General features: G+C 33.1%; 1 protein-coding gene across 5 annotated transcripts; it reads right to left on the bottom strand.

Annotated features, from left to right (window-relative positions):
• Positions 1-1,708: 1,708 nt before the first annotated feature.
• On the bottom strand, positions 1,709-12,929 carry LOC119831485 (protein FAM13A-like). 5 transcript variants are annotated; one of them, XM_038354867.1, is made up of 11 exons: positions 12,807-12,929; positions 10,771-10,850; positions 9,295-9,492; positions 8,823-8,997; positions 8,357-8,490; positions 7,008-7,289; positions 6,007-6,231; positions 4,829-4,936; positions 4,422-4,601; positions 3,735-3,897; positions 1,709-3,110 (listed from the first exon to the last, which is right to left on the bottom strand). In XM_038354867.1, the coding sequence occupies exons 3-11, from the start codon at positions 9,448-9,450 to the stop codon at positions 3,085-3,087; spliced, it is 1,449 nt and encodes a 482-aa protein (XP_038210795.1). In that variant the 5' UTR covers positions 9,451-9,492; positions 10,771-10,850; positions 12,807-12,929; the 3' UTR covers positions 1,709-3,084. The 5 variants fall into 5 exon arrangements, with proteins under 5 accessions (XP_038210795.1, XP_038210791.1, XP_038210792.1 ...); XM_038354863.1 differs by lacking the exons at positions 10,771-10,850; positions 12,807-12,929 and adding exons at positions 10,016-10,112; positions 10,243-10,758 and having other exon boundaries at positions 9,295-9,564; XM_038354864.1 differs by lacking the exons at positions 10,771-10,850; positions 12,807-12,929 and adding exons at positions 10,016-10,112; positions 10,243-10,758.
• Between the last annotated feature and the right edge of the window lie 8,939 nt (positions 12,930-21,868).

Raw genomic sequence — 21,868 nt, 5'->3', positions numbered from 1 at the left:
TTATGAACTTACATATATCAAATCTAGTGTGGGTGGCATTATCTGCTTTACTGATACTCTCAGACGATAGAGTTTAATAAAAAGCACAGAAACTGATATTAAACTTGAAATAAATAATTTTAAATGGAAATAAAAAATAAATTTAGATTTATTTGTCCTTTATTTCAAACGTCCAATAATATGAATTTATGTGATGAACGCTACATGTAGTTAATAACTATAAGTAGTATGCATTAAAAGTTACAATCATTCCAAATATTCATGATACATATCATACGGAGCCGTTTTTTGATTGGTTGTACACAATTTACCAATTATTTATATGTTCATCTCACATATAAAAATTCATATAAGAAGCGATTTTTCTAGAATAAACTCATCTTATATAAGCAGTTTAACTATCATAATATGCATTATTCATCGTAACATTTATTAAAATGTGATTCTTTATAATGTACAAATTCCTCTACGAAGGGGAAAAATCGCTTCTTAACTTTAAATAAGTTAGAAAAGCTTTTTATAGTCGACATTTATTGTTACGACTCTAAATCTGTACATATAATTATCTTTTGCAAGATGACGCTTAGAATCTAGCAGATGTTCATATGTCGTACGTATAGTAAAAGTCGTATTAATTAGAGCTTTCTTTGAAGCTCTGACAATTGTACATAATTTCATTATTAGACACACCCATGGTATAAACACAGATAACAAATAAAGGTTGCCATGTTGAAAAATTCCGAAGATCTTTAACGGGCAAAACAATTCCCAGCACATAAGAACGTAAAAGTTAAACAAACATTCGACGATTTAAGAATTCTCACTTTAAGCTTTTATAAATAGGTATTAAACTCTACTTGCTCAATTAATCAAGTTAGTATACCTAAAACATTTTATATTACTATTAATTAATAACGAACTCTAAATAAAAATAGATACATATTTTAATTGATATCCACGTTTTTTTTTCACTGATACATTCATAATTTCATTACAATATCATCATTACGCAATAAATAGAGATAAAATTATAAAACTTGAAAAACTCCCAACAAATATTTAAATAATTGAAATAATTTATAAGATCAAATACTGAACTAAGTATATCAATTAAATAAAAAACAAAATCAATTTGTGTCCAAGACAAAACAAACGTTATAAAAATCTAAATAAAACTACAGTATAGACTTGTTACACAAGGATACTTCTATATATCATAATTAATCACAGCTAATTACTTATAACTAAGCGTAGTTAAATTATTATAAAACCTCTGTGAGGTAAATAATGGTTAAATTATAAAAAAAGAATACCTCCGAAAATCATGAAGCCAGAAAAAAGATGCATCTAAGTCTAGTTGTAGTATGAAGTATCTAAAGAAATAATATATTATTTACAATACTCGATTCTATTCGTCTATGCTAAAATTTCAACTTAGGAAATCATTATCAAATATATTTATTACGTATGCGCGATCTTAATATCTTCAAGCTTCCACCATATTAATAATATTTCGGACATTTAACTATACCAGTGCATTTTTAACATAATGTTATGTCATCATCACCATTAATCAATAATCGACCTGCTGTATCAGAAAATTTACATTTTCTACATTCCTTCACTGGCATATTGCATAATCTCATATTATAATCATCACACGATTAATAATGTGGATATTCATTTCATGTAATGAATTATTTAATTAAATATATATCAATTATACAATCAAAATTACAAAGAAATAAGTACCTATTTAAAAAGGTCGAGTTTTGCTCTGTGTAACATCCTTTTATATGAAAAACATATTATGAGCGAAAAAGGGGAAACACAGATTATATCAACCGTAGATTAAATATTGTATCCAGAGACAATGGCAATTGCCACATAACATTTACAATCTTTATTAATGATCTTATGTTAAAGCTGATTAAAACATTTGCTCATTTTAACTAGAAACGGACATCACTCATATATTCACAATAATATTTTTATCATCAGGTTATAATCGCGCGCCCTTATATTAATTAACACTATGTACTATCATAGCTATAGTACATTTATAAAAGACTTTCAAAAAGAGCGCTAACAATTAACCACTTATAAAAAGAAACTTGTGATAATATAATTTTTCAGTTTGTACCATTTTAAATTTTAACAATAGATCTCATTAGTAGTATAGTTATTTAGTTTTCAGTCGTATTTACTATCTAGTGCTATAATGGTATCATATTTCTTTTACAAATTAAAAAATAATATGTCGAATTAAAAAAAACATTTGTAAGATTATTGAGATTATATTGTAGTAAATAATATAACGACATTGTAATCACGATAATTAACAATAATAAAAACATTATTCGTTTAAATTATAAATTTACGTTAATCGTTAATAATTATTAAATGATGATATTTACATGAGGATTGTTCAATAACAGGCAATGATTAGTGTACATTGTGTACAAAATTATCCGAAATAAACCGTAATAAAATGTAGGTAGGCATATTTATGGCGTAGGTATGTATACATTGGTACTGTTAGTACCTAGTACCTACGACCTATGCTGTCGAAATTGGCACTGCTCCATCAAATACTTCGAACTCATTCACATTATTTCAGAACTACGTGTGTACTTATTTACTTCAACTATAGTACAGTAAAGTGAGTTCAAAATTTACGTTATGGTTAATATTAACATAACATATGCATTACCTATTTTAATAATCTTTGTGTCATACAAACCTACGTAATATCATGATGTCTGTTTACAAGTCGCCATGAAAAATTTTTCACACATATCAAAATAATGCACTACTTAACTACAGCTTATAGAGTTTAATCTTCGCATGCGGCAAGTTATTTAATCTGTAACACTTGTACATTAAAGGTGTCATTAAATTATAGAAAATATTAGACTCCTAAATAAATACAGTTACACATCTTTGCAATACAAATCTTAGGCCAAATGCCTTTGTACTTTTAACTTCGTACCCTCTAAGATCAGAGTACATTATATTTGCTTTTCATCGAACGTTGTTCTTTATCTATAACATTGCAAGTGCCACCTTTAAACAACGTTCAATTCAACCTCTGTTGCCTTTTAACAAGCCTGAAAATAAAATAAAAAAATTAATTATCAATATGGCATGTCAAGAATCTTATACCTTTAAACGAGCAATTCTTATTCGTATATATATATATATATAATTGGAATCTCGGAATCGGCTCCAACGATTTTCATGAAATTTAGTATACAGGGGGTTTCGGGGGCGATAAATCGATCTAGCTAGGAATTTTTTTTAGAAAATGTCATATTCGTGTTTTATTCGTGTTTTTTTTTTCCTGACATCTATTGGTGAATAATAATACTATTTTACTTCGTAGATAGCTGGACAACTGAAATAATGTCATATTCGTGTTTTATTCGTGTTTTTTTTTCTCACATCTATTGGTGAATAATAATACTATTTTGCTTCGTAGATAGCTGGACAACTGAAATAACACATAGGCACTTTTTATACCGATATTCCTACGGGATACGGTTACGCAGCACGCTTACGCGGTTTCAACCGCGGGTCACAGCTAGTGTATATTTAAAACATTATAATAGAGATTGGTAAGTTTCAACTTTTTGTAATTAATGAATGCAAAAATTCCCAAATCAACTGTCAATATCTCTTCTGTCATAGAGATAATTTCAACATACACAATAAAACCTCATTTGATTGCAAACCTTTTTGTTTATTGATGAGCGCGTTCAACAGTTTGATCCTAGCCTTAATAGCTTTGTATCTCTGGTATTCTTCCTCTCTGCCCTTCTTGTCATCACTTTGCACTTTCCTGCTGTTCTGCATTTCGAAATTTAACTCGTACTCCTTTATTGTTCGGCGAAGGACCTGGAATATTAATTTTATTTATGAATAACACTTTATATATCTGAACTTTAGGTTTCGATCTTTGTTGAGGGGATTTTGAAAACGTGGTTGAATCTGGTTAAAATATAGGTTTTTTTTTTTATAACGATTGAACGCAAGCTTAAAACAAACACAGATATAAATATTATATTTTCTTATGACTGACTATGATATGACTACGATATAATGGGGTTAACGTAACGTAGCGAATAAGAAGTACCCATGAGGCATTGAGCGATACGTGCAAGGTGCATTTAAACCACAATTACTAAATATTTAACATTATTTGGAGTTGAATTTTACTGATTGTGGTTTAATTTATACTATGTCGTAGTGGGCAACTGAGCTGGTGGTTCGCCTGATGGTAAGCGATCACCAACGCCCATGAACATTCGCAGAGGCATTGCCTCTATGAATGCACTGCTCGCTTTTTAGGAGGTAAGGGATAAGGAAAGGAAAGATGACTGGAATGTCCATACTTTATTGTGTAAAAGAGCAATACTTACACATTTATGCATCTTGGCTTCAGAGAGGGCTCTGGCCAGTTCATCCAAGCCGAGGAAGTGCAACCCCTCATTGGAAGGCGTTTCTTCGCTAGTAGCTGACTTCGCTGAAGAAGTGGATGACGGCATCTCCTCCACCACCTCGCGTATTGGAGGTGATTGCAGCGGACTTTCCCCCGTTTCCTGTGCATTCGATAAAATACGCTAAGCGCTAGCATAAAGAGTTCAAATTGATTGAACAATGTCGATCAATGAATCTTTCACAATGCAAGCGCGAAGACTGGAGAAATAGGTCCAGGAAAACACCGTATTAACTGGTGTATAAAGTGCACTATGCCTGAGCGTTTTTTTTTTCGCAGTGATTTTTCCTTAATGACCATATTTTAGTTTAGTAAGCCGCCCGAGCTTACCTGAGACGAGTCTGACGGTTTCTCTTGTGAGTCACTAGAGCTATCGACGCTCGTGAACAACATCGTCTCGTGTTCATGAATCGTCGCCAGCTCACCGTTAGTTCCCATCTGAAAGAAACATACCAAAGTATCAAAAAACTGTCGTGTAATTTTTATTCAAAATTATCCACAGGAATTAAGTTTAGATATTTGCAAGGATTATTATTTTTTTAAAGACAGATACATAATTACTAGCGGTTCGCCCTGGCTTAGCCCATAGTATATATATAGTCTATAACCTTCTTCAATAACGTTTCAACGAACCAAACAAACAAACAAACTCTTCAGCTTTATAATATTAATAAGATTTAAGTCTAATTAATTATGAAGAAACTGAACAAACCCAGTAACGATGCATTATTCCACTCATGGATTCAGTACAAGATTCCTCGATTAGTCAACCAGACTAAAACACCCTTTATACTCTTACACGCAATATATTTTTGCTTATAATTGTAATTAATTATAAAATACACAACGTAAATAAATATAAAGCGGTTTATATAAAAGTACTAAATAAGCGTAAAATTATCCTCAGTCGCACTCGAACGCGACTTCCCAAATAACAAGCTAAATACTGATAAGGAAAAATACACCAATGCTGTGACCTACTCCCCTTTTATTAGTAGATATATAGATAATAATATTGACGAAATATTTAAACTCGGCAATCTCAGACCAATAAACAGTATAGATGGAGATAGTCTTATAAACACAATAATATGGACTAGACATTGCTTTGTGTGTGTTATTACGTGATGCGGTCTTTCACATTCACTTGGATAAAATCTAAAACGTTATTTTTTTTAACGGCATTACCATCCATTTTTTTCTATACATGAGCGCAGATTGTTATATGTTCTGATGCGATCTATAATGGTATTACACTTTTTTTTTAATAATAATAAATAAATATAAATTTATTTTGCCAAAACATACCTTACATATCTATGTACATTGCTTCCTAAACTAGAAAAACTCTGTATCTTAAGAGCCAAAACTTGATGCTCCACGACATGCACTTTAAGTCATTAGATTTGAAAAAAGAATTAATATGGTGCCAACAAATGAGGATTGAATACTAAAGAACCCCTAACCTAAAGAATAAATTGGACTGAAAACGTGTACATGCAACTCACTATATCGGATCTGGATTGCAGAGCTCGTTTCACAGCTCGGTATCGCTCATAGAGGTGTCTGGCGGCGCCGCGCTCCGCGGTGTTGGCGGCGGGCCGGCCCCTCGCCGCCTCCAGCCGCAGCAGGGCGCGCTGCACGCACGCCTTCTCTGCGGCCAGTTGGGCTGACGTCCAGGTGGACTCGGAAGCTATAACGCGACCGGCGACTTGACGGCACCCGTCTATCCACTGGGAGTTTGTATGTCATAATTAATTTCGAATTCTGTTTTAAGCAAGTTTAATAAGAAATAGGTATTGAAATAGATTCGGTTGGTTCGCACAATTAGTAGTTAGTTAATTGATATTGCAGGGAATATCTGAATAAAAATGATAAATAATGAAAAACGTAAAATTGGGAAGATGATACAATAACATTGTTGTATTTTGTCTTGTCTTTTAATTATACATACTGTTTTCTAATACAACAATTCGAAACAACGAATAAGAAATCGCTATAAGCGATAAGACCGCCCATTATACTTAGATGGTAAGCTTTATTTGTCTCATTTCTTTTTCTTTAATGTTAAAAAAGTACAATAAAGAATAAATAAATAAACAATTGAAATAAGTGAGATGTAAAATAATTTACCAATATATTCCAAATTTCTTGATAAAGATCGAAGAAAACCAATGCAGGATGCGGAATGCAGCAAGATAAATGGATATATTCGGCATCGCGTACATTACTTGGCAAACTGAATATTGAAGTCACACTCGGGCATGTTGCCCAAAACTAAACATACATGCAATAAACCTCGCCTTGACCTATCCTACTGTTGGAGAGAAATACGGTTAAACTATATAATATCGTATATTATTTGTGTACTTATTATGAGTTTAGACTTTCGGTACTTAGTCACGTACACCAACCACCATTCGATATAGACGACCAATAATTCAGAATTGGGTGAGAAAGTTTGGTGAAATATTTCGTACAAAGTCTCCCTTAAGTCGTGTGCACTTACCTCCTCAATGTCCCGCACCACGTCTGCCATTGATTTGTCGCTTTTCAGCGCTGCATCCAGTTTCTCGTCTCTTTCCTTCTGCAATTTAGCGGCTTGAACTTTAAGCGCGTATTCCACGGGGTCCGCTTTAATGCAACGCTTTTCCGCTTGCAAGCGCCGCAAAGTCTCATGCATTCGCGTCAGTTGGACGTCAGTCATTCGATCGCCGGGTGATATAGCACGACCATTCTGGGTTTCGAAGTCGTTCTCGTATTTGGTAATTGACTTCTTGAGAACGGCAATCTTCAAAGACAAATAAGCCATACGTTTAGTGAGACTGTATGACATTATTTAAGTGACGGATATACTATTGGTATATTTCAATTCGAGAGAACTAGATTGGAATGTAAATAGTTTCACATCATACCGTTGTAGTTGTTATACATTGATTCTTAAAATAGTGATACTGGGAAATTAGTTCATGAAATGAAGTGAATGCAGACGTAACTATAAACCGTTTGAATAATGTTTCAATAATCAATTCAAGTACTGATAACATTGAGGGAACTACATTATGTTTGCATGTTATATTTGCCGCTATGTAAATTAGACCTGAAGGCTACGTGTAGGTACTTCTGATAAATATAAGGCGAAATCCATTTCGGAAGGCGTATTATGCAAAGATATATGAATATTTTACTTTCTTTTACCACGCGATGTAAAAACAATCCTAAATCAGATTTGTGTATATGAATATTTCAAAATAACAGCAACACAACTTTAAATATCTATTCAGGAGTAATTACTACAAACAGAGCCATAGGTACAATGATCTTTGTTTTGTATCTTTCATAGAGAAAGTTTTTAAACTCAACAATACCTACAAAGTTCTGATAATAGTATGTATATTAAAGTTAGATTCATTTTATTCTTAGTTTATGTATCTTATATCTACATAGTATACCATCAAGTTGATTGCTATCCTATGGCAAAAATCAATCGCCTTATGATAGGCAGAATATATATGCCTTTTATCGGTCATATTAGTTCCTATGATTTGTTTTTATCCATATCACAATCGGCTTGAGTATAAATCGATTGATTGCTAAAAGCCATATTCTCTACAAATTTTAAAAAGTTTTCAGCTTTATTAGTCTCTGACCTTTGATTTATGCTCGTCACCTTCTATTAGTGATTAAATAACACTTGAAACATCGTTATCATCATACTTGACCGGAGATGGAAGTTTAAGTCATAGTACGCTACGCTAGCAAAATACGGATAGCAGATGTTACATAGCAATAAACTGTTTAGTTCACCCGCATGTCGTTTTCCTGACGAAGGTTTTCTGGCACCAAATTGGAACGTACCTTCTTGTTAATTTTCTCAAGTCGTCTATCGGGACTGGGCTGCGTGCGCCGCGGCGGCACGCTTCGCTCGTCTCTCCGCGCGTGTTCGGCTTCTTCGCGGCGAGAGCTTTGGGAGCGCTCACTTTCTTCACATACTGGATAATAATTGACAAATTACTCCCAGAATTTAAATCAGGACACACTATGTAAATTATGTTAGGGGAATTGTTCTTTAATAGTAGGGTATAATGGACTGAACTGCAACAAAACTTTTGTCTGAAGTAGTCAAGAAATTAGGATTAACAGAGTAAAAACATACAGTATCCAAGGAAAATCCATAAGAATATAGTGCATGCGAACAAAATACCTTCAATTAGTAGGTACATTCGAATACATTTTAGCAATAGCGATTTCTTATAGATGATGTTCTAATAATATGCAATGAAAGTGAATTAAAATTTGATAATCAAATGTCAAAGCTACCCACATTCCGGTTTCTGTTGAACAACGTATTCAAAGTGCGGGGGGGTTCCGCAGCGGGAATCCTCTGCGGACAAATAATCATTTTCCTTGGGCTGTCGCGGGAGGCGGGCAGGCGCGCGGCGTCGCTTTCCGAACTGAGGTCTTCGTGCGCGAGACAGCCTTTCTGCACGACGTTCAGACTGCAACCAAATCTCATCAGATAAAATTGAATTAGCTAATACGTATTTGTGAGTAATTAACCATTTCTGCAATAAAAATCCGGGCATCACAAAGGCAGAAGACCTTTGACTCGCCGATGAATTGATTTATCAACTTTCATAACGATTTCTTCCGAGTCGTAACTTTAGGAACATAATATTCATTGACTCTCTGGCATGTTGACATTGATCGAGTTACATATACGTTAAGCTAATTTAGGCACAGTGGAATGGCCAGATTAATATAGCAATATACAAAGTATACAATAATGTACAAACCTCAAGCCGATTATAATCGTGTAGCGGTGGTGGCGGCGGAGGAGGTGGGAGTCGTTCTTCACTGTGCGGTCTTCTTTCTTTGCGCTCATGCGCACAGCCTGAATCGCGGCGTTCCCGCCGTTTACGGGCCTCGCGTTCACACTCAGGAGCTGCCATATCTTCTCTCTCACTCCCCCGTTCACGATCCTGCTCGCAGCACTGCGCACGCCACCCGTTTGAGGTAATTACAATGCGACGGTCGCTCGAGCAATCGGATGGTGTGCCGAAACCCTAATGTAATGTCGATTTAATGTGTGTGTTATGTATGAATTGACAAGCTTGAATTTGTTTGCAAATCTGCTATGTTATGAGATGTCTTGGCCCGTGGTATGAGTACATGATTGTTGGTGTATTAGCAATATATATATTGTACGAAACCTACGTATGTGTAGATTTATTTGAACTGTATACTGCCTAAAGCGTTTTCTACTAGGGCATTGTAAGTAATTCTTTAGCTAGGTTTATACAACGCGGCAATATATCTTCAAGGTTACTGGAACCTAGTTAATTAAAAAAAAATGTGTTTACGATTGAGACTTTATATTTGAGGTACTTTCTATCCAATAACCTTGTTTGTGCCAAAGCTAATATGAAGCTTAAAAATCTTTAAAATAATCTTGATAATATCGTGTAACTACTTATAGGTTTATAATAAAATTTTACCCCATCACCTATTTAGTACCTGATCAATTTCCAATAGTACCATGTTTGCTTCACTTTTAAGACTACCCTCGAAAATAAATCCCCAATTTCCAAAAGTAACCGGCCGAAATGTGTTTCTGAAATTAAATGATACCCACATCTAATGTATCTCATACCAAGAAAAGTTTAATTTCGGCACTTTAAAAGCCAATTGTGGATCGTGTATTCTGAATCAGATTTGACCGTTTGTGAACGTGTGATACTTACAATGCAGTATCTCGCAGCGCCTACTATGGAGTTAAGAATTCTGGAAATGTTGTCCCGACTTCGACTTGCCAGGGTTCCTCTGGGGCCCAAACCTGGGCGAGACCCCGTGTGATAATCCACAACCAATCACTAAACTATCGGGCTATTGTTTATCCTTTGATGTAAAACAAAATGAAAGAAACAAAACGAAACGGCAGCGCGGATACGAGCGCCGTTTTGGCGGTAAACTATTCACTAAAATACAGATTATAAAGTGTTAAACACCACAGAGTTTCTATTTGATGATCTCACAACTCTGCCTCAACATATCGCGGTCCCGGCACATACTGTTACAACACGAGCAGTCTATGAAGAGCTTAATGTCCAACAATCTACGGCTGCTTCAAGAAGTGCGTTGAAACTAGCCTGTAGTTTAGCATTGATAGATAAGTAGTGAGTTTAGAGCCTTTTAGCTCGTAATAGTCCTAGAATAACGCTTTAATCATCATTATAGACGATATGCACATTATTTAGTGATGTAAAACTAACTTTCAATTTTCGTCTATCGTACTAGACATTTTGATAACACTTCACTTGTTCTTGAGTAGCACTCGAGGACACAGGAAGATCTGGAACAAGAACAAATTGTTTTTAATTATATTCTTTGTAAAGTAGCTTTTGCCCGCGGCCCGCGCTGAAACAGATGTTGATAAACATATAAACCTTCTTCTTGAATCACTCTATCTATTAAAAAAACAACCATCAAAATCACTTGCGTAGTTTTAAAGATTTAAGCATACCTACATAGGGAGATAGAGACAAAGAAAGCGACTTTGTTTTGTAGTATGTAGTAAAGATCACCGACGTCCTTAGAGAGGGAGATACCACTCCAGATTGTAAAATGGGATCCGATGACAACAAATTTCCTATTAAACACAAAAACGGAATTTCGCGTTTAAAAAAGTTTATAAAATATTGGAATAACTAAATTGAGTTTTAAAAACCTCCTCAAAACTTAATCTGTTAAATTTAATAATTAAAAATTTGCATAATTATTGAATTCATTATAAATTTATTTTAAATATTGAGATTAAAGACCTAAAGAGATACTACACTCATGGTAGTTAACCTACGATTGAGCTTCGTTAAAGATACAGACATATCTAATTAATACAATCAATAGATATAAATATAGTTAAGTAGGTATGATATAGTACACCTTTGTATACATATGTATCTTTCTAAGATACCACATAACTAATTTATACACGTCCTGTATTGTTCTTTGTTAAACTAAATACATAAATTGGAAGACCGCCAAGTTGTATCTGACATGAATTTTTCTCCATAAAAGCCTTATGACATTTATAGAGAACTCTGATGTATGCGGAAGAGAAATTATGATTTATTTTCTTTGTTACAAAATTCAATAATATTATAATTACCAAAGAAACTCTGTCTGTCCACGGAACAGATTTGGATATAATTTTTGTAGGAAGAAAAGAACGCTAGAAAGGACAAAAATCCTCGGTCTGTCTATTCCTTTGATTACGTAGGCGAAACCATAGGCAGAAAGCTAGTATTTTATAACTATAAATATTGTAAAGAGATTACATTTGTGTTTTTATATGTATGTTTGTGATGTTTTCATACACAAACTACTGGACCGATATGAACAATTCTTTCACCATAAGAAAGCTTTATATGTAGGTACCACGGGTGGAATCAGACGAACAACTAGAGCTAGTAGCTTGTAAACATTAATAATATTTATTAAAGAATAAACAAATCGTTATGTAAACACGATGAAGATGCAAGTATGTGACCTGATTTCCATTGGGTTCGCTGATCGCAAGTGGGCGTGTCACTGACGGAGCGCTCCTATACCAATCCCCAGTGAAAAGCCGGTCTAATAGATTACAATAGAGATTGGGATATTTCATAATGTTTTTTGCTTTAGTTACACACCATTATGTGCGTATTTAGTGGCAATTTTATGTTGTTCCGTATCATATGGGTAAGTACCATATATTCCGTATAATATGTAATATGATACGGAACAACATGAAGATTTTTGAATTTAAATATAAAATGAAATAAGAAACAATTCTTTGTTCTTATTATATAACTTTGTATAATACCGTCGTTTGATGTTGTTATCAATTTAATGTAAATATAGAAATGTATGAACAAACAGCAGTTAAGTGAGAATTTAAAAAAGCAATTGAGGTGAAAAATGTATATATCATTAAATATTGTCATATAAAATACAATATTTTATTACAATTAATTTGTTGTGTAATATCATTATATTAATGTACATTTAAATTTACTAAAAAAATATTTAATAGACGTATTGACATCTAATATATTAGAAAAAGAACTTAATTAAGTACCACGGAATTGCATATTTATGATCATTTCCCAAGCAGTCATTCAGATTTAATACGGAAACAAAAGCTCACTATTTACAGAGCATCTGAACAGACAAGGACGGAAAACGTCCTTGAGAAAAATTCAATGAAACCTTTTTGAACCTACGAAAGGCTAATATTAAAATACGTATAAAAATTCTGGTAACTTACTTGTGAAAACAGTTAATGCTGGTAGATTTATTAACACTAGGAAGTATATTCACAGAATGGCGTCGCAGAGAAAATGGCGGAGGGAAATGTCCTATCGCCAACGCCAAGCGGGAATAACTGAAATGTTGGGCGGTTTGCGCCGCTGTTCTAATAGTGCTGGGCGAACATATCGATATAAATGTTTTTTTTTAATTTGAATTAAATGTTTATAGGACAGGTGTTCTCATAGTCAAGGAAAATTTTACTGAAAAAATTAAAAGGGCCATATAGTTTTAATCTAACTACATATCTATTAAAGATTGGTTTTAATCGACTTTTTATCTAATTAAATTAAGGAGACTTTGTATTTAGAAAACGGCAATCCATAATTTTTGTTTAAATAATTAACAGTTTCAGTAGGCAATTATTTTAGTTAGGCGTTTGTGCTTTAAAACAATAAAATACCCCCAATCTTACATTTAACAAGACATTTTTATAAATAGCGTTTGTTGACAACTGTCAGGCGATACAAAAATCGTCGATACATCCAACATACATCACTTCACTCGTAAACAAGAGCGGAGCACGCCTCCGAGCCGGCCGGCGTAGCTTACGCCAGAAGCAGAATTTTAAGAGCTTTCGTAACCTTCCCAACGTGCTTCCATTAAATAACTGCATAGTGTACTATCTCCCGAGACTTGCTTGAGCTAAAATTATGTTTAAGTACACGGTGGATGAAGTATTTAGTAGGAACATGTATGTACCTTACATCATCAAACCCTTACTACCTCACTCCTTCAGTGCGGTCAAATTACTGCGTAGTAAATAATTATACACAATACCGTTGAAACTCATAGTTTAGTTTTTGTAAAAGTAGTAAAATTCTTACTTATATGACAAATAAGTAAGTGTGTTTGCATGTTTGTTATTTTATTTGTTTGTTTGTCTTTCAAGTCGCGACTTATTGATAAAGAAATAGGAACACAATAAATATTAAGTTACATGATCTTGGAGTAAATAAATTACATAACAAATGTTATATACCAACCTATATGTAATTGATCGGATCAAATTGCAAAAAGGTATTGTTACATAAATGTTACGACGTGGAGATTGTTAATAAGCAACGATAAAATTAAATTATTAGTGGGAATACATTGGTCCAAGTTTGGTGCGAAATATTGAATGTGAAGTTTATAAAAAAAAACAGGCTAAGCGTTAACTATTGCATACTTTAGTACTTATTGTTATATAATTATTTAATTGAGGAATACTTTATGTACGTATAGTAAGAAAGATAATTATTAAATAGCCTTACGGATTTCATAATCAATCATATTTATTTCCGGTTTATTTATTAAACTGATATAAGGAAAACAAGCGGTATATTTTAACATGTTCAATCGAACAGATCCACAGCTTTCATCAAGTATTCAATAATATCAATCGAATTTCCAACATTTTCAGCGAATGTAGAATGTTCTGTTTATTTATTCCCCAATATTAGATTGTTTTGTTTAGATAAGAAAATATTAAGAAACAGACTAAATCCAAATTGTTCGATTTATGTTTAAACAATGTATCGATATGGCAATGTTCCAATGTTGTATATAAAAACAAAATCAACAAAACACAATCTGTGTTTGAAAACTGGTGGAAACAAACAAATTGTGAACAACCAAATGGATTTTGTAGAGCTTGACAAATTCGTTGTTTACCAATATATTGCCCCAATATATTTTTTTTTCAAACATCTCCACAGAAGATGGCTGAGAATCCCCCACTGTTGTGCCGATCGATGTGACCTTGGCAGTGGGGGAACTACCCCATTGGAGGTAATTTAATCGTATGCGTGGCTGAAGTCACCAAGCGTGATACTCTACATTTATTGTGCGTATCGTTATACAAATTTATCGATTATATTGCAGCCTTGAAATCGTTATGTATACATTTAGTTCAGGCGTTTTCAGATGGTTTTGTGATACGGGATACTTAATTAATAGAACGTATTGTTTGATTCGTAAAAGGACTGTTTCTTCGAACTAATGAATTTAATTTGTTTCAAGTACAATGACTTAACGAATTTGGAGGAATCTCGTCATACTAATATACGGATAACATAACATTTTATGATTTTGATTGTGCAAGTTTCGTTGATTCTTACAAATTGATTTATTTTTATAATAATAATATGTTCAAACTGTGTTTCATGTTAAAATTAATAGATAGAGAAAATGTATCTTGAAAGGCGCTTCAACGGACTGTTTTCTCTTTATTCAAAATAAATCGTTACAAAATTATTCTCTCGTATTTATGTACCTACGTATAGCTCCGACAACAATAACTTCTGCTCTCATTTTCCTCTCAAGTTTGTTCTAGGTCACGAAAACTTCCACATAAACGCTCTTTGTTTAATTCAAGCCAATTCTTCAATGTAATATAATATATAATTTTTATTTTAAAGGCTTTTGTTGTAAAATAACATTATAAGACGTAACATATAATGTGTCTTAGATAAATTTAATACAATACACATACACATTTATAGAAAAAAGGTCCATATTACGAGTATACAAGAAATACAAAATACAAATGTTATAGATAATAAATATAAATGTTGAAAATACGCACGTGAACAGCTCAATGATATTTTAGCAAGAACAATAAAACAAATACCGACGTTATGCGACTGTTAGATAAACATATTGCACGTCTGATTATTACTGCATTTTGATGCAATAACAAACAAGGTCAATTTATGAGGAAATTACCGTGGGCTTAATTTATCAAACTGAACTGCAGCGATGGAAATAGACCTGCGTGGGTGCTTTCATGCTAATCGCGTATTGGAAAGGGGAGACAGTAAAATTATATTGTCCACGGTTACTTAGCAATAAGGTTGCGAAGTAATTAGAAGATTAGCTGTTATAAATATAGTTGGAAATTGTATTACGTTAGGTAAATCAACAACGTACGAGTATAACTATACAGTTCGTGTTTGTGGTCGTATTCTACGTGGAGACGAAATATAATGACAGTTCTAATCAATAGTAACTTTCAATAGAAGAATTTCTTTTTTGTAAAGCGAACCATCTCACTTCCTAACGAAGGTTAAAGAAGGTAAGGTATATATCTTGAAGTTTAATACATAAATCTTAAATTTTACGGATACAAAAATTTTGCCTCCTTACCATTGAATGATAGATCGAAGTACGTTTTAAAAAATATTGTCTTTAAAGCTTCAGCTATACCAATATTTAAATATGTTATTCGATACATTAGCAGTGAAGGACAACACACTAAAATAAGTAACCTAATAAATAAATAAAATTTTACATGTCGATTCTGAACAAATTGAAAGAAGAAAGAGGCTGTGAGTGAGTGCTAAGTATGGGTATGTTATTGAATTAGTGCTTGAACGCAGACAAAGAAGACATTTCTGTTTCACTCCATCGCTCGTACCTATCTATAACCTACCCTGTGAGCACTACATTCAGGTTTTGCTGGGGGGGAGGGTGGAGTCGATAGCATCGCGCATGCGAACAAGACGCGGTCATTGAGACAAAGAAAATTAGACTCTAAAATTATTAACGTTAAATAAATAAGAATCTGAACGTACTTACGTACGTAGAATTAGATGGGAATAAAAATGGAAAGAGGTAGACAAATTATTAACAAATATGGTACAATAGATATCCCTATTGATTAAGTAAACATTGTATAGAGATAATAATTCATCGTTTCTATTAGATCACATTTCTATTTTTGCGCAAACTAAGGAAGACTTACTAATAGGATAAAAAATAATAAGATACCTAGATAGTTTTAACACTGTTGTAAAGATTATATTATAGCATTTACTGTTTACATAAGTTATTTCTAGAAACCATACAAGTTGATAATCCGTGCAATTATATAGCAGAACAATCGTTTTACTTTCCTTTGATGTAGAACTCTGAACTTGTGATGTAAGGATCACATATAAGCTTCATTTAGGTATTAGTATGGATTTATGTGTACCTACGATATAATACACGTGTTTTTATATGAGTGAGGGTGAACACGAATGTGAATCGCCTGGTGGTAATCGAATCCACCGCCTATAGGCAGGAAGAGATAAAAGAAAATGTGTGTTTAAGTAACAAATGTATATGGTAGAATCTGAGCCAATGCAAGAAGAAAATTAATGATCCTAGGTACATTAACCTCAATACATGAATCAGTTGTTTCAGAAAAAAAGCATTTTAATATTCATGTATCACCTACATATATTATTTATTATACTACTTATTTATTATATTACTAATTTTAAAATTTTAACAACGGAAGGGAAAAAGAAACTCCCCTGATAATCACTGTCGCGACGTTTAGCTACGACACAGAACATATCATTAAAGGTTGACCCTTTTTTCTTTTTTAAGATGACCATTTGGCGTCATACTACATTGTTTTTTTATGTTATCGTCGGTATTGCAGATGGTGCATCGTCTGATGGTAAGCGCTACCACCGCTCATGAACATTAAGAGAGGCGTTAGGTCGTTTGCGACCTAACGACTACAAATGGAGAGCTGACTTCAAATTGAAAGGGGTGAAAAACGGATTTACGAGAGGAAAAATAAAACGACTGAGAAAGCTAAGGAAAAGGATACAGGCTCACATTCACCAAAGGAAACACAGCAGAATGCTACTTTTTCGCGCCGATCTTCTATGTGAATGTGCTTCCTGTACCAGTGCAAGCTACGGGGAAGTACCATACCCCCACAGAAAACCGGCGTGAAATAGTGGCATGCCACTGTGTTTCGTAATGTGAGTGGGGGAGCCGGAGACCCGTTTCCTTTTCTCACCCATTCCTTCTTTCCAGTCGTTAATTCTTCCCTTTTCCCTTACTCCATAAAAGCGGGCAGGCGCATTCACAGAGGCACTATTGCGAATGTTCATGGACGGTGGTGATCGCTTACCATCAGGCGACCACCAGCTCAATTGCCCACTAAGACATATAAAAAAAAGCGAGGTCGACTTCCGTTTCCATAAATATTTATTATTGTTCGAATCAATGGTTTTACTGTTTAAATGTTTGTTTTTCTTTCAATAAAAGAATTCCAATTAAGCTATTGATCAGAAACCCACCTTAATCCTTGTTATAATATATTTGTATAAAATTTGAAGGAAGGTTAGTAACTGACTAAATAAACTAAATGAAAGTAAGAATTTTTATTGGACGTCGGTAATTACGTACAAATTAATGTGACTAGAGGGATGGGCCATTATTGTATAAAGGTTGGAATCAAATTAAGTAAAAAGCTTTCAATTTGAACTATTATTTCAACTATTGTGTAGAAAGTCATATCGCACGAAGGTCTAACCTATTAAAAACAAGGTCATCAATAAGGAATAAGTAATTGCTATTATACATATTATGTTTTGTCCTAAATTAAAATTAATAATTTAGTATCTACCTAACTTATATAAAAAAGCAAAATATAAAAATAATTGTCATATAAATAGTAATTTTTGTACAGTAATAGTAATAGACCCAATGGATAAAACGATACTATTACCATAATAGGTACCTATTCGTACTATTAATAAGACTTCCCTGTACATCTGTTTGTCCGTCCGTCTGTCACCAGTCTATTTCCCATGAACAATGATAGTTATACAATTGAAATATTCAAAGATTATATATTTCTGTTGCCGCTATAGCAAATAACAAATAATCGAGGTTGAGAAACGGTTAGCACGGCCATAAATTGGATGTATGACCAATTGTTTTTTTAGTTATTCTTCAGTTTATTTGTACGGAACCCTTAGTGTCGCGAGTCTGCTCCTGGTTCTTGGTCGATTTTTTGTTCACACTAGGCTAATTTTTAATCTGTCAATTTGAGTTGAATTGCACGTTTTGTTGTTTTGTTTTGTTTATAATTATAAAAACATAACTATCTCAATTGATAAAACGCAAAGGTGACTTACTGGCTGATCTATCAACGCACAGCCCAAACTAGTGGAACGATCGGGCTGAAACGTTCCATACAGATTACCACTATTATGTAGGCATCCACTAAGAAAGGATTTTGATAAATTCCACCCCAAGGGACAAAAATAGGAGGTGAGAGTTTTGTACCATGAACATTTATATTGACCACGCGTGCGGAGCTGCGGACAGCACAAATCGTAATATCTATATAAACAATAGAATAAACAACGTATTTTTGAACACCAGGTTATCACGTATGTGATTTCTCAACTTCCTCAAAATATGGGTAAATAGTTTCTTATATAAAAAACATGCTCATTACTGTTAATGAGACCTTTATCAGTAATACATAACATACAAAATAAATAGTAGTACCCAATTAAACTACTATATATAACATAAGCTTAATTAGATTATATTGATGTTCTACCCCTATAATTTTAATAATATTAGTATACTTACATAATTAGATATAAAGTTCCTACGGATAAAAAACATTTTGTTTTCATGGAAGAAGTTTTAGTCTACATAAATATACATAAAATTTACTTAAGATAAGATTTATTTCACCCTACATGCATAAATCAATTCTCTCAAAGGAAATTAAACAAATCATTAGATTTAGTATTATATCAATCTATCACGGAAAGAATTAAACTACGGGTCGTATGACGGGATCTATTGGAATTGTGCCAGCCATAATATAAAATTATAAAGAAATTGCAAATTTGTCTCGACATAGGCATACCTTGATATGTCCCAACTACATCAGTTGGCCGCTACATAAAAATATATTTACTTAATCAATACACATAGATAATAACGTATTTATGCGTAGTTTTTATGTATAAAGGCTTAAGTGTGATTTAGTGCAGCTCTATCAATACATTGTGAAGCTGTACCTAATAAAGCTTAACGGGCAAATAATAAATAGTGCTTACGTCCAGATAAAATTGATAATCGCAGCTAATTTACATCAACCCTAATAAACACAATTATTGGATTTCTTTAAAACCGTTATTTTACCGAAACATAATCATTTTATAATACACTTTTATTATATCACTGAATTTTAGGACAACTTACTTTTTTTTATATGCTATTAATTAATTTTTTAACAGTAAGAAAAAACAGAAATGTATTCAAATCGTGTTAAGGCAATGAGAAGTTTAGCGTTTCATCTTTAACATCAACATACATACAGGTATCGATTAATTCATATCTACTCACAAAAAACGAGGTATCTTGTACGTAGAAAAATATGTTCTAAACAAGTATATTAAGTAAGATACATATAGCTTAAAGAAATAGTAACCATACCATCTCAAACGAAAAGAAACTAAAAAATATTAGCACCACGAAGTTTTCGCGCCTTTTCCACATTACATCAAAGAACATTGCTAATCGCCAATAGAAATATAAAAGATGACGCTAAAAAAACATTACAAGACACAAGCGGAAATTAAAACTTAATATAAACATTTACTTACCGATCATTCCAGATTCATAGGCTATCGTGAATAAGATGCAGTACTGATCGATCCCTGCAGTGACCCACTTCTAGGTCATACCCCCTCCGCGCATCCTACCCTGACCTACCCCTGTTATTCTACAGGTGTGGTAGGTTATGGCTGCAATATTTAAAGTGAATAAAGGAATAATACTCTTATCAGCTCTTGCGGTAAACAATGTCCATTGTTAATAATTAGCCTCGTCATAAGATACTATATTTTTAGGAAGGTATTAACTATCTCTTATTAAAATATTATCATTCATTGAACTACTTATTTTTAACGGATTATTGTAATCACGTAGATGACGATTTTGAAATGACAATCAATTCACGAAAAATAAAATTCGGCAATACTAATATTGACATTCCGGCTAAGCGTTTATTTATTTAACTATTTTATGTATCACACCAAATTAAAAGTGCTACAAATATAAAATAAAGTAAATAAAATCTGAATATATATAACTCAAATGTGACTGACTGATTTTTTTTTTTTTTATTGGGGAAATCTTACATAGATTGAATCAATCAATCAACGCACAGCCCATACCACTGGACGATAAGCTGAAATTTGGCATGCAGATAGATGTTATGACGCATCCGCTAAGAAAGGATTTTGGTAAATTCTTCTCTCAAGGGGATAAAATAGGGTATGAAAGTTTGTACCATGAAAATGTATTGAGACAATGCGGGCGAAGCTGCGGGCAACAACTAGTACTACATATTGATCTGTATATTGTAGGGAAATTCAAAACTTTATTTGAATTTAATATTCGATAGTTACCCATTTGTTGTTGGTATTAGTCAAGATTCGCCTACTATATATATCTCAGGGATACAGATGGACGTTTTAAACGTTAAAATAAATCTTACTTATTCTTTATTTTTCAACCATTTTCTAGACACTAGATCGCAGTGTAATATTGTGAACCTAATAGGTAAGTAATTATCTAATGAAACCTCACAGTATAAAAACCATTGAAGGCCAAATCGATTCGCGGTAAAGGCAAATTAAAGTTCAGTTCGATCTTTGTTTCATTCGTTTATTAAAGTGTTGAGACTCAATATAAATGTTTGAAAATTATTTGTAAATATAGCTATAGTTAAGCTTTGTATAAATCCATATCTATATTGATAATATGAATCTGAAGAGCTTTTTTTGAACTACTGGATCGATTTCGTAAGTTCTTTTACGATTAAATAGGTACATTGTATGTGATCCCGGAGTGCTATGAATGTAGCGCTGACGAAAGCGGGACGGACCACAATTAAATTTATTAATTTGGTAGGCTGTCTTAACATTCTAGATGTTGTCAAAACGAAACATGACATGTGTCTAGGGTTTGCAAACTGTCAATAGAAGTCCGCATAGAGGACTTCAGATTCTTTTTTACTTTCAGGCCTTGTTTATCAAGGCATATAAAAATATAAATGAGAAATATAAAAAGGTAAATGATTCTTTATTATGAAAAACATAAAAAATGTAAATGAAAAAAGGTAAAGTAATGTTTCTATTCTGTACCCAATTTTTATACTACACTTAATTTGTATGGAAATTGCCTACATTTTTAAGTTATGATATGGATATGGTATAT

Source organism: Zerene cesonia, chromosome 13, assembly GCF_012273895.1.
Source record: "Zerene cesonia ecotype Mississippi chromosome 13, Zerene_cesonia_1.1, whole genome shotgun sequence".
Lineage (NCBI taxonomy): Eukaryota > Metazoa > Arthropoda > Insecta > Lepidoptera > Pieridae > Zerene > Zerene cesonia.
This window is presented reverse-complemented; position numbering and strand designations above follow the sequence as displayed.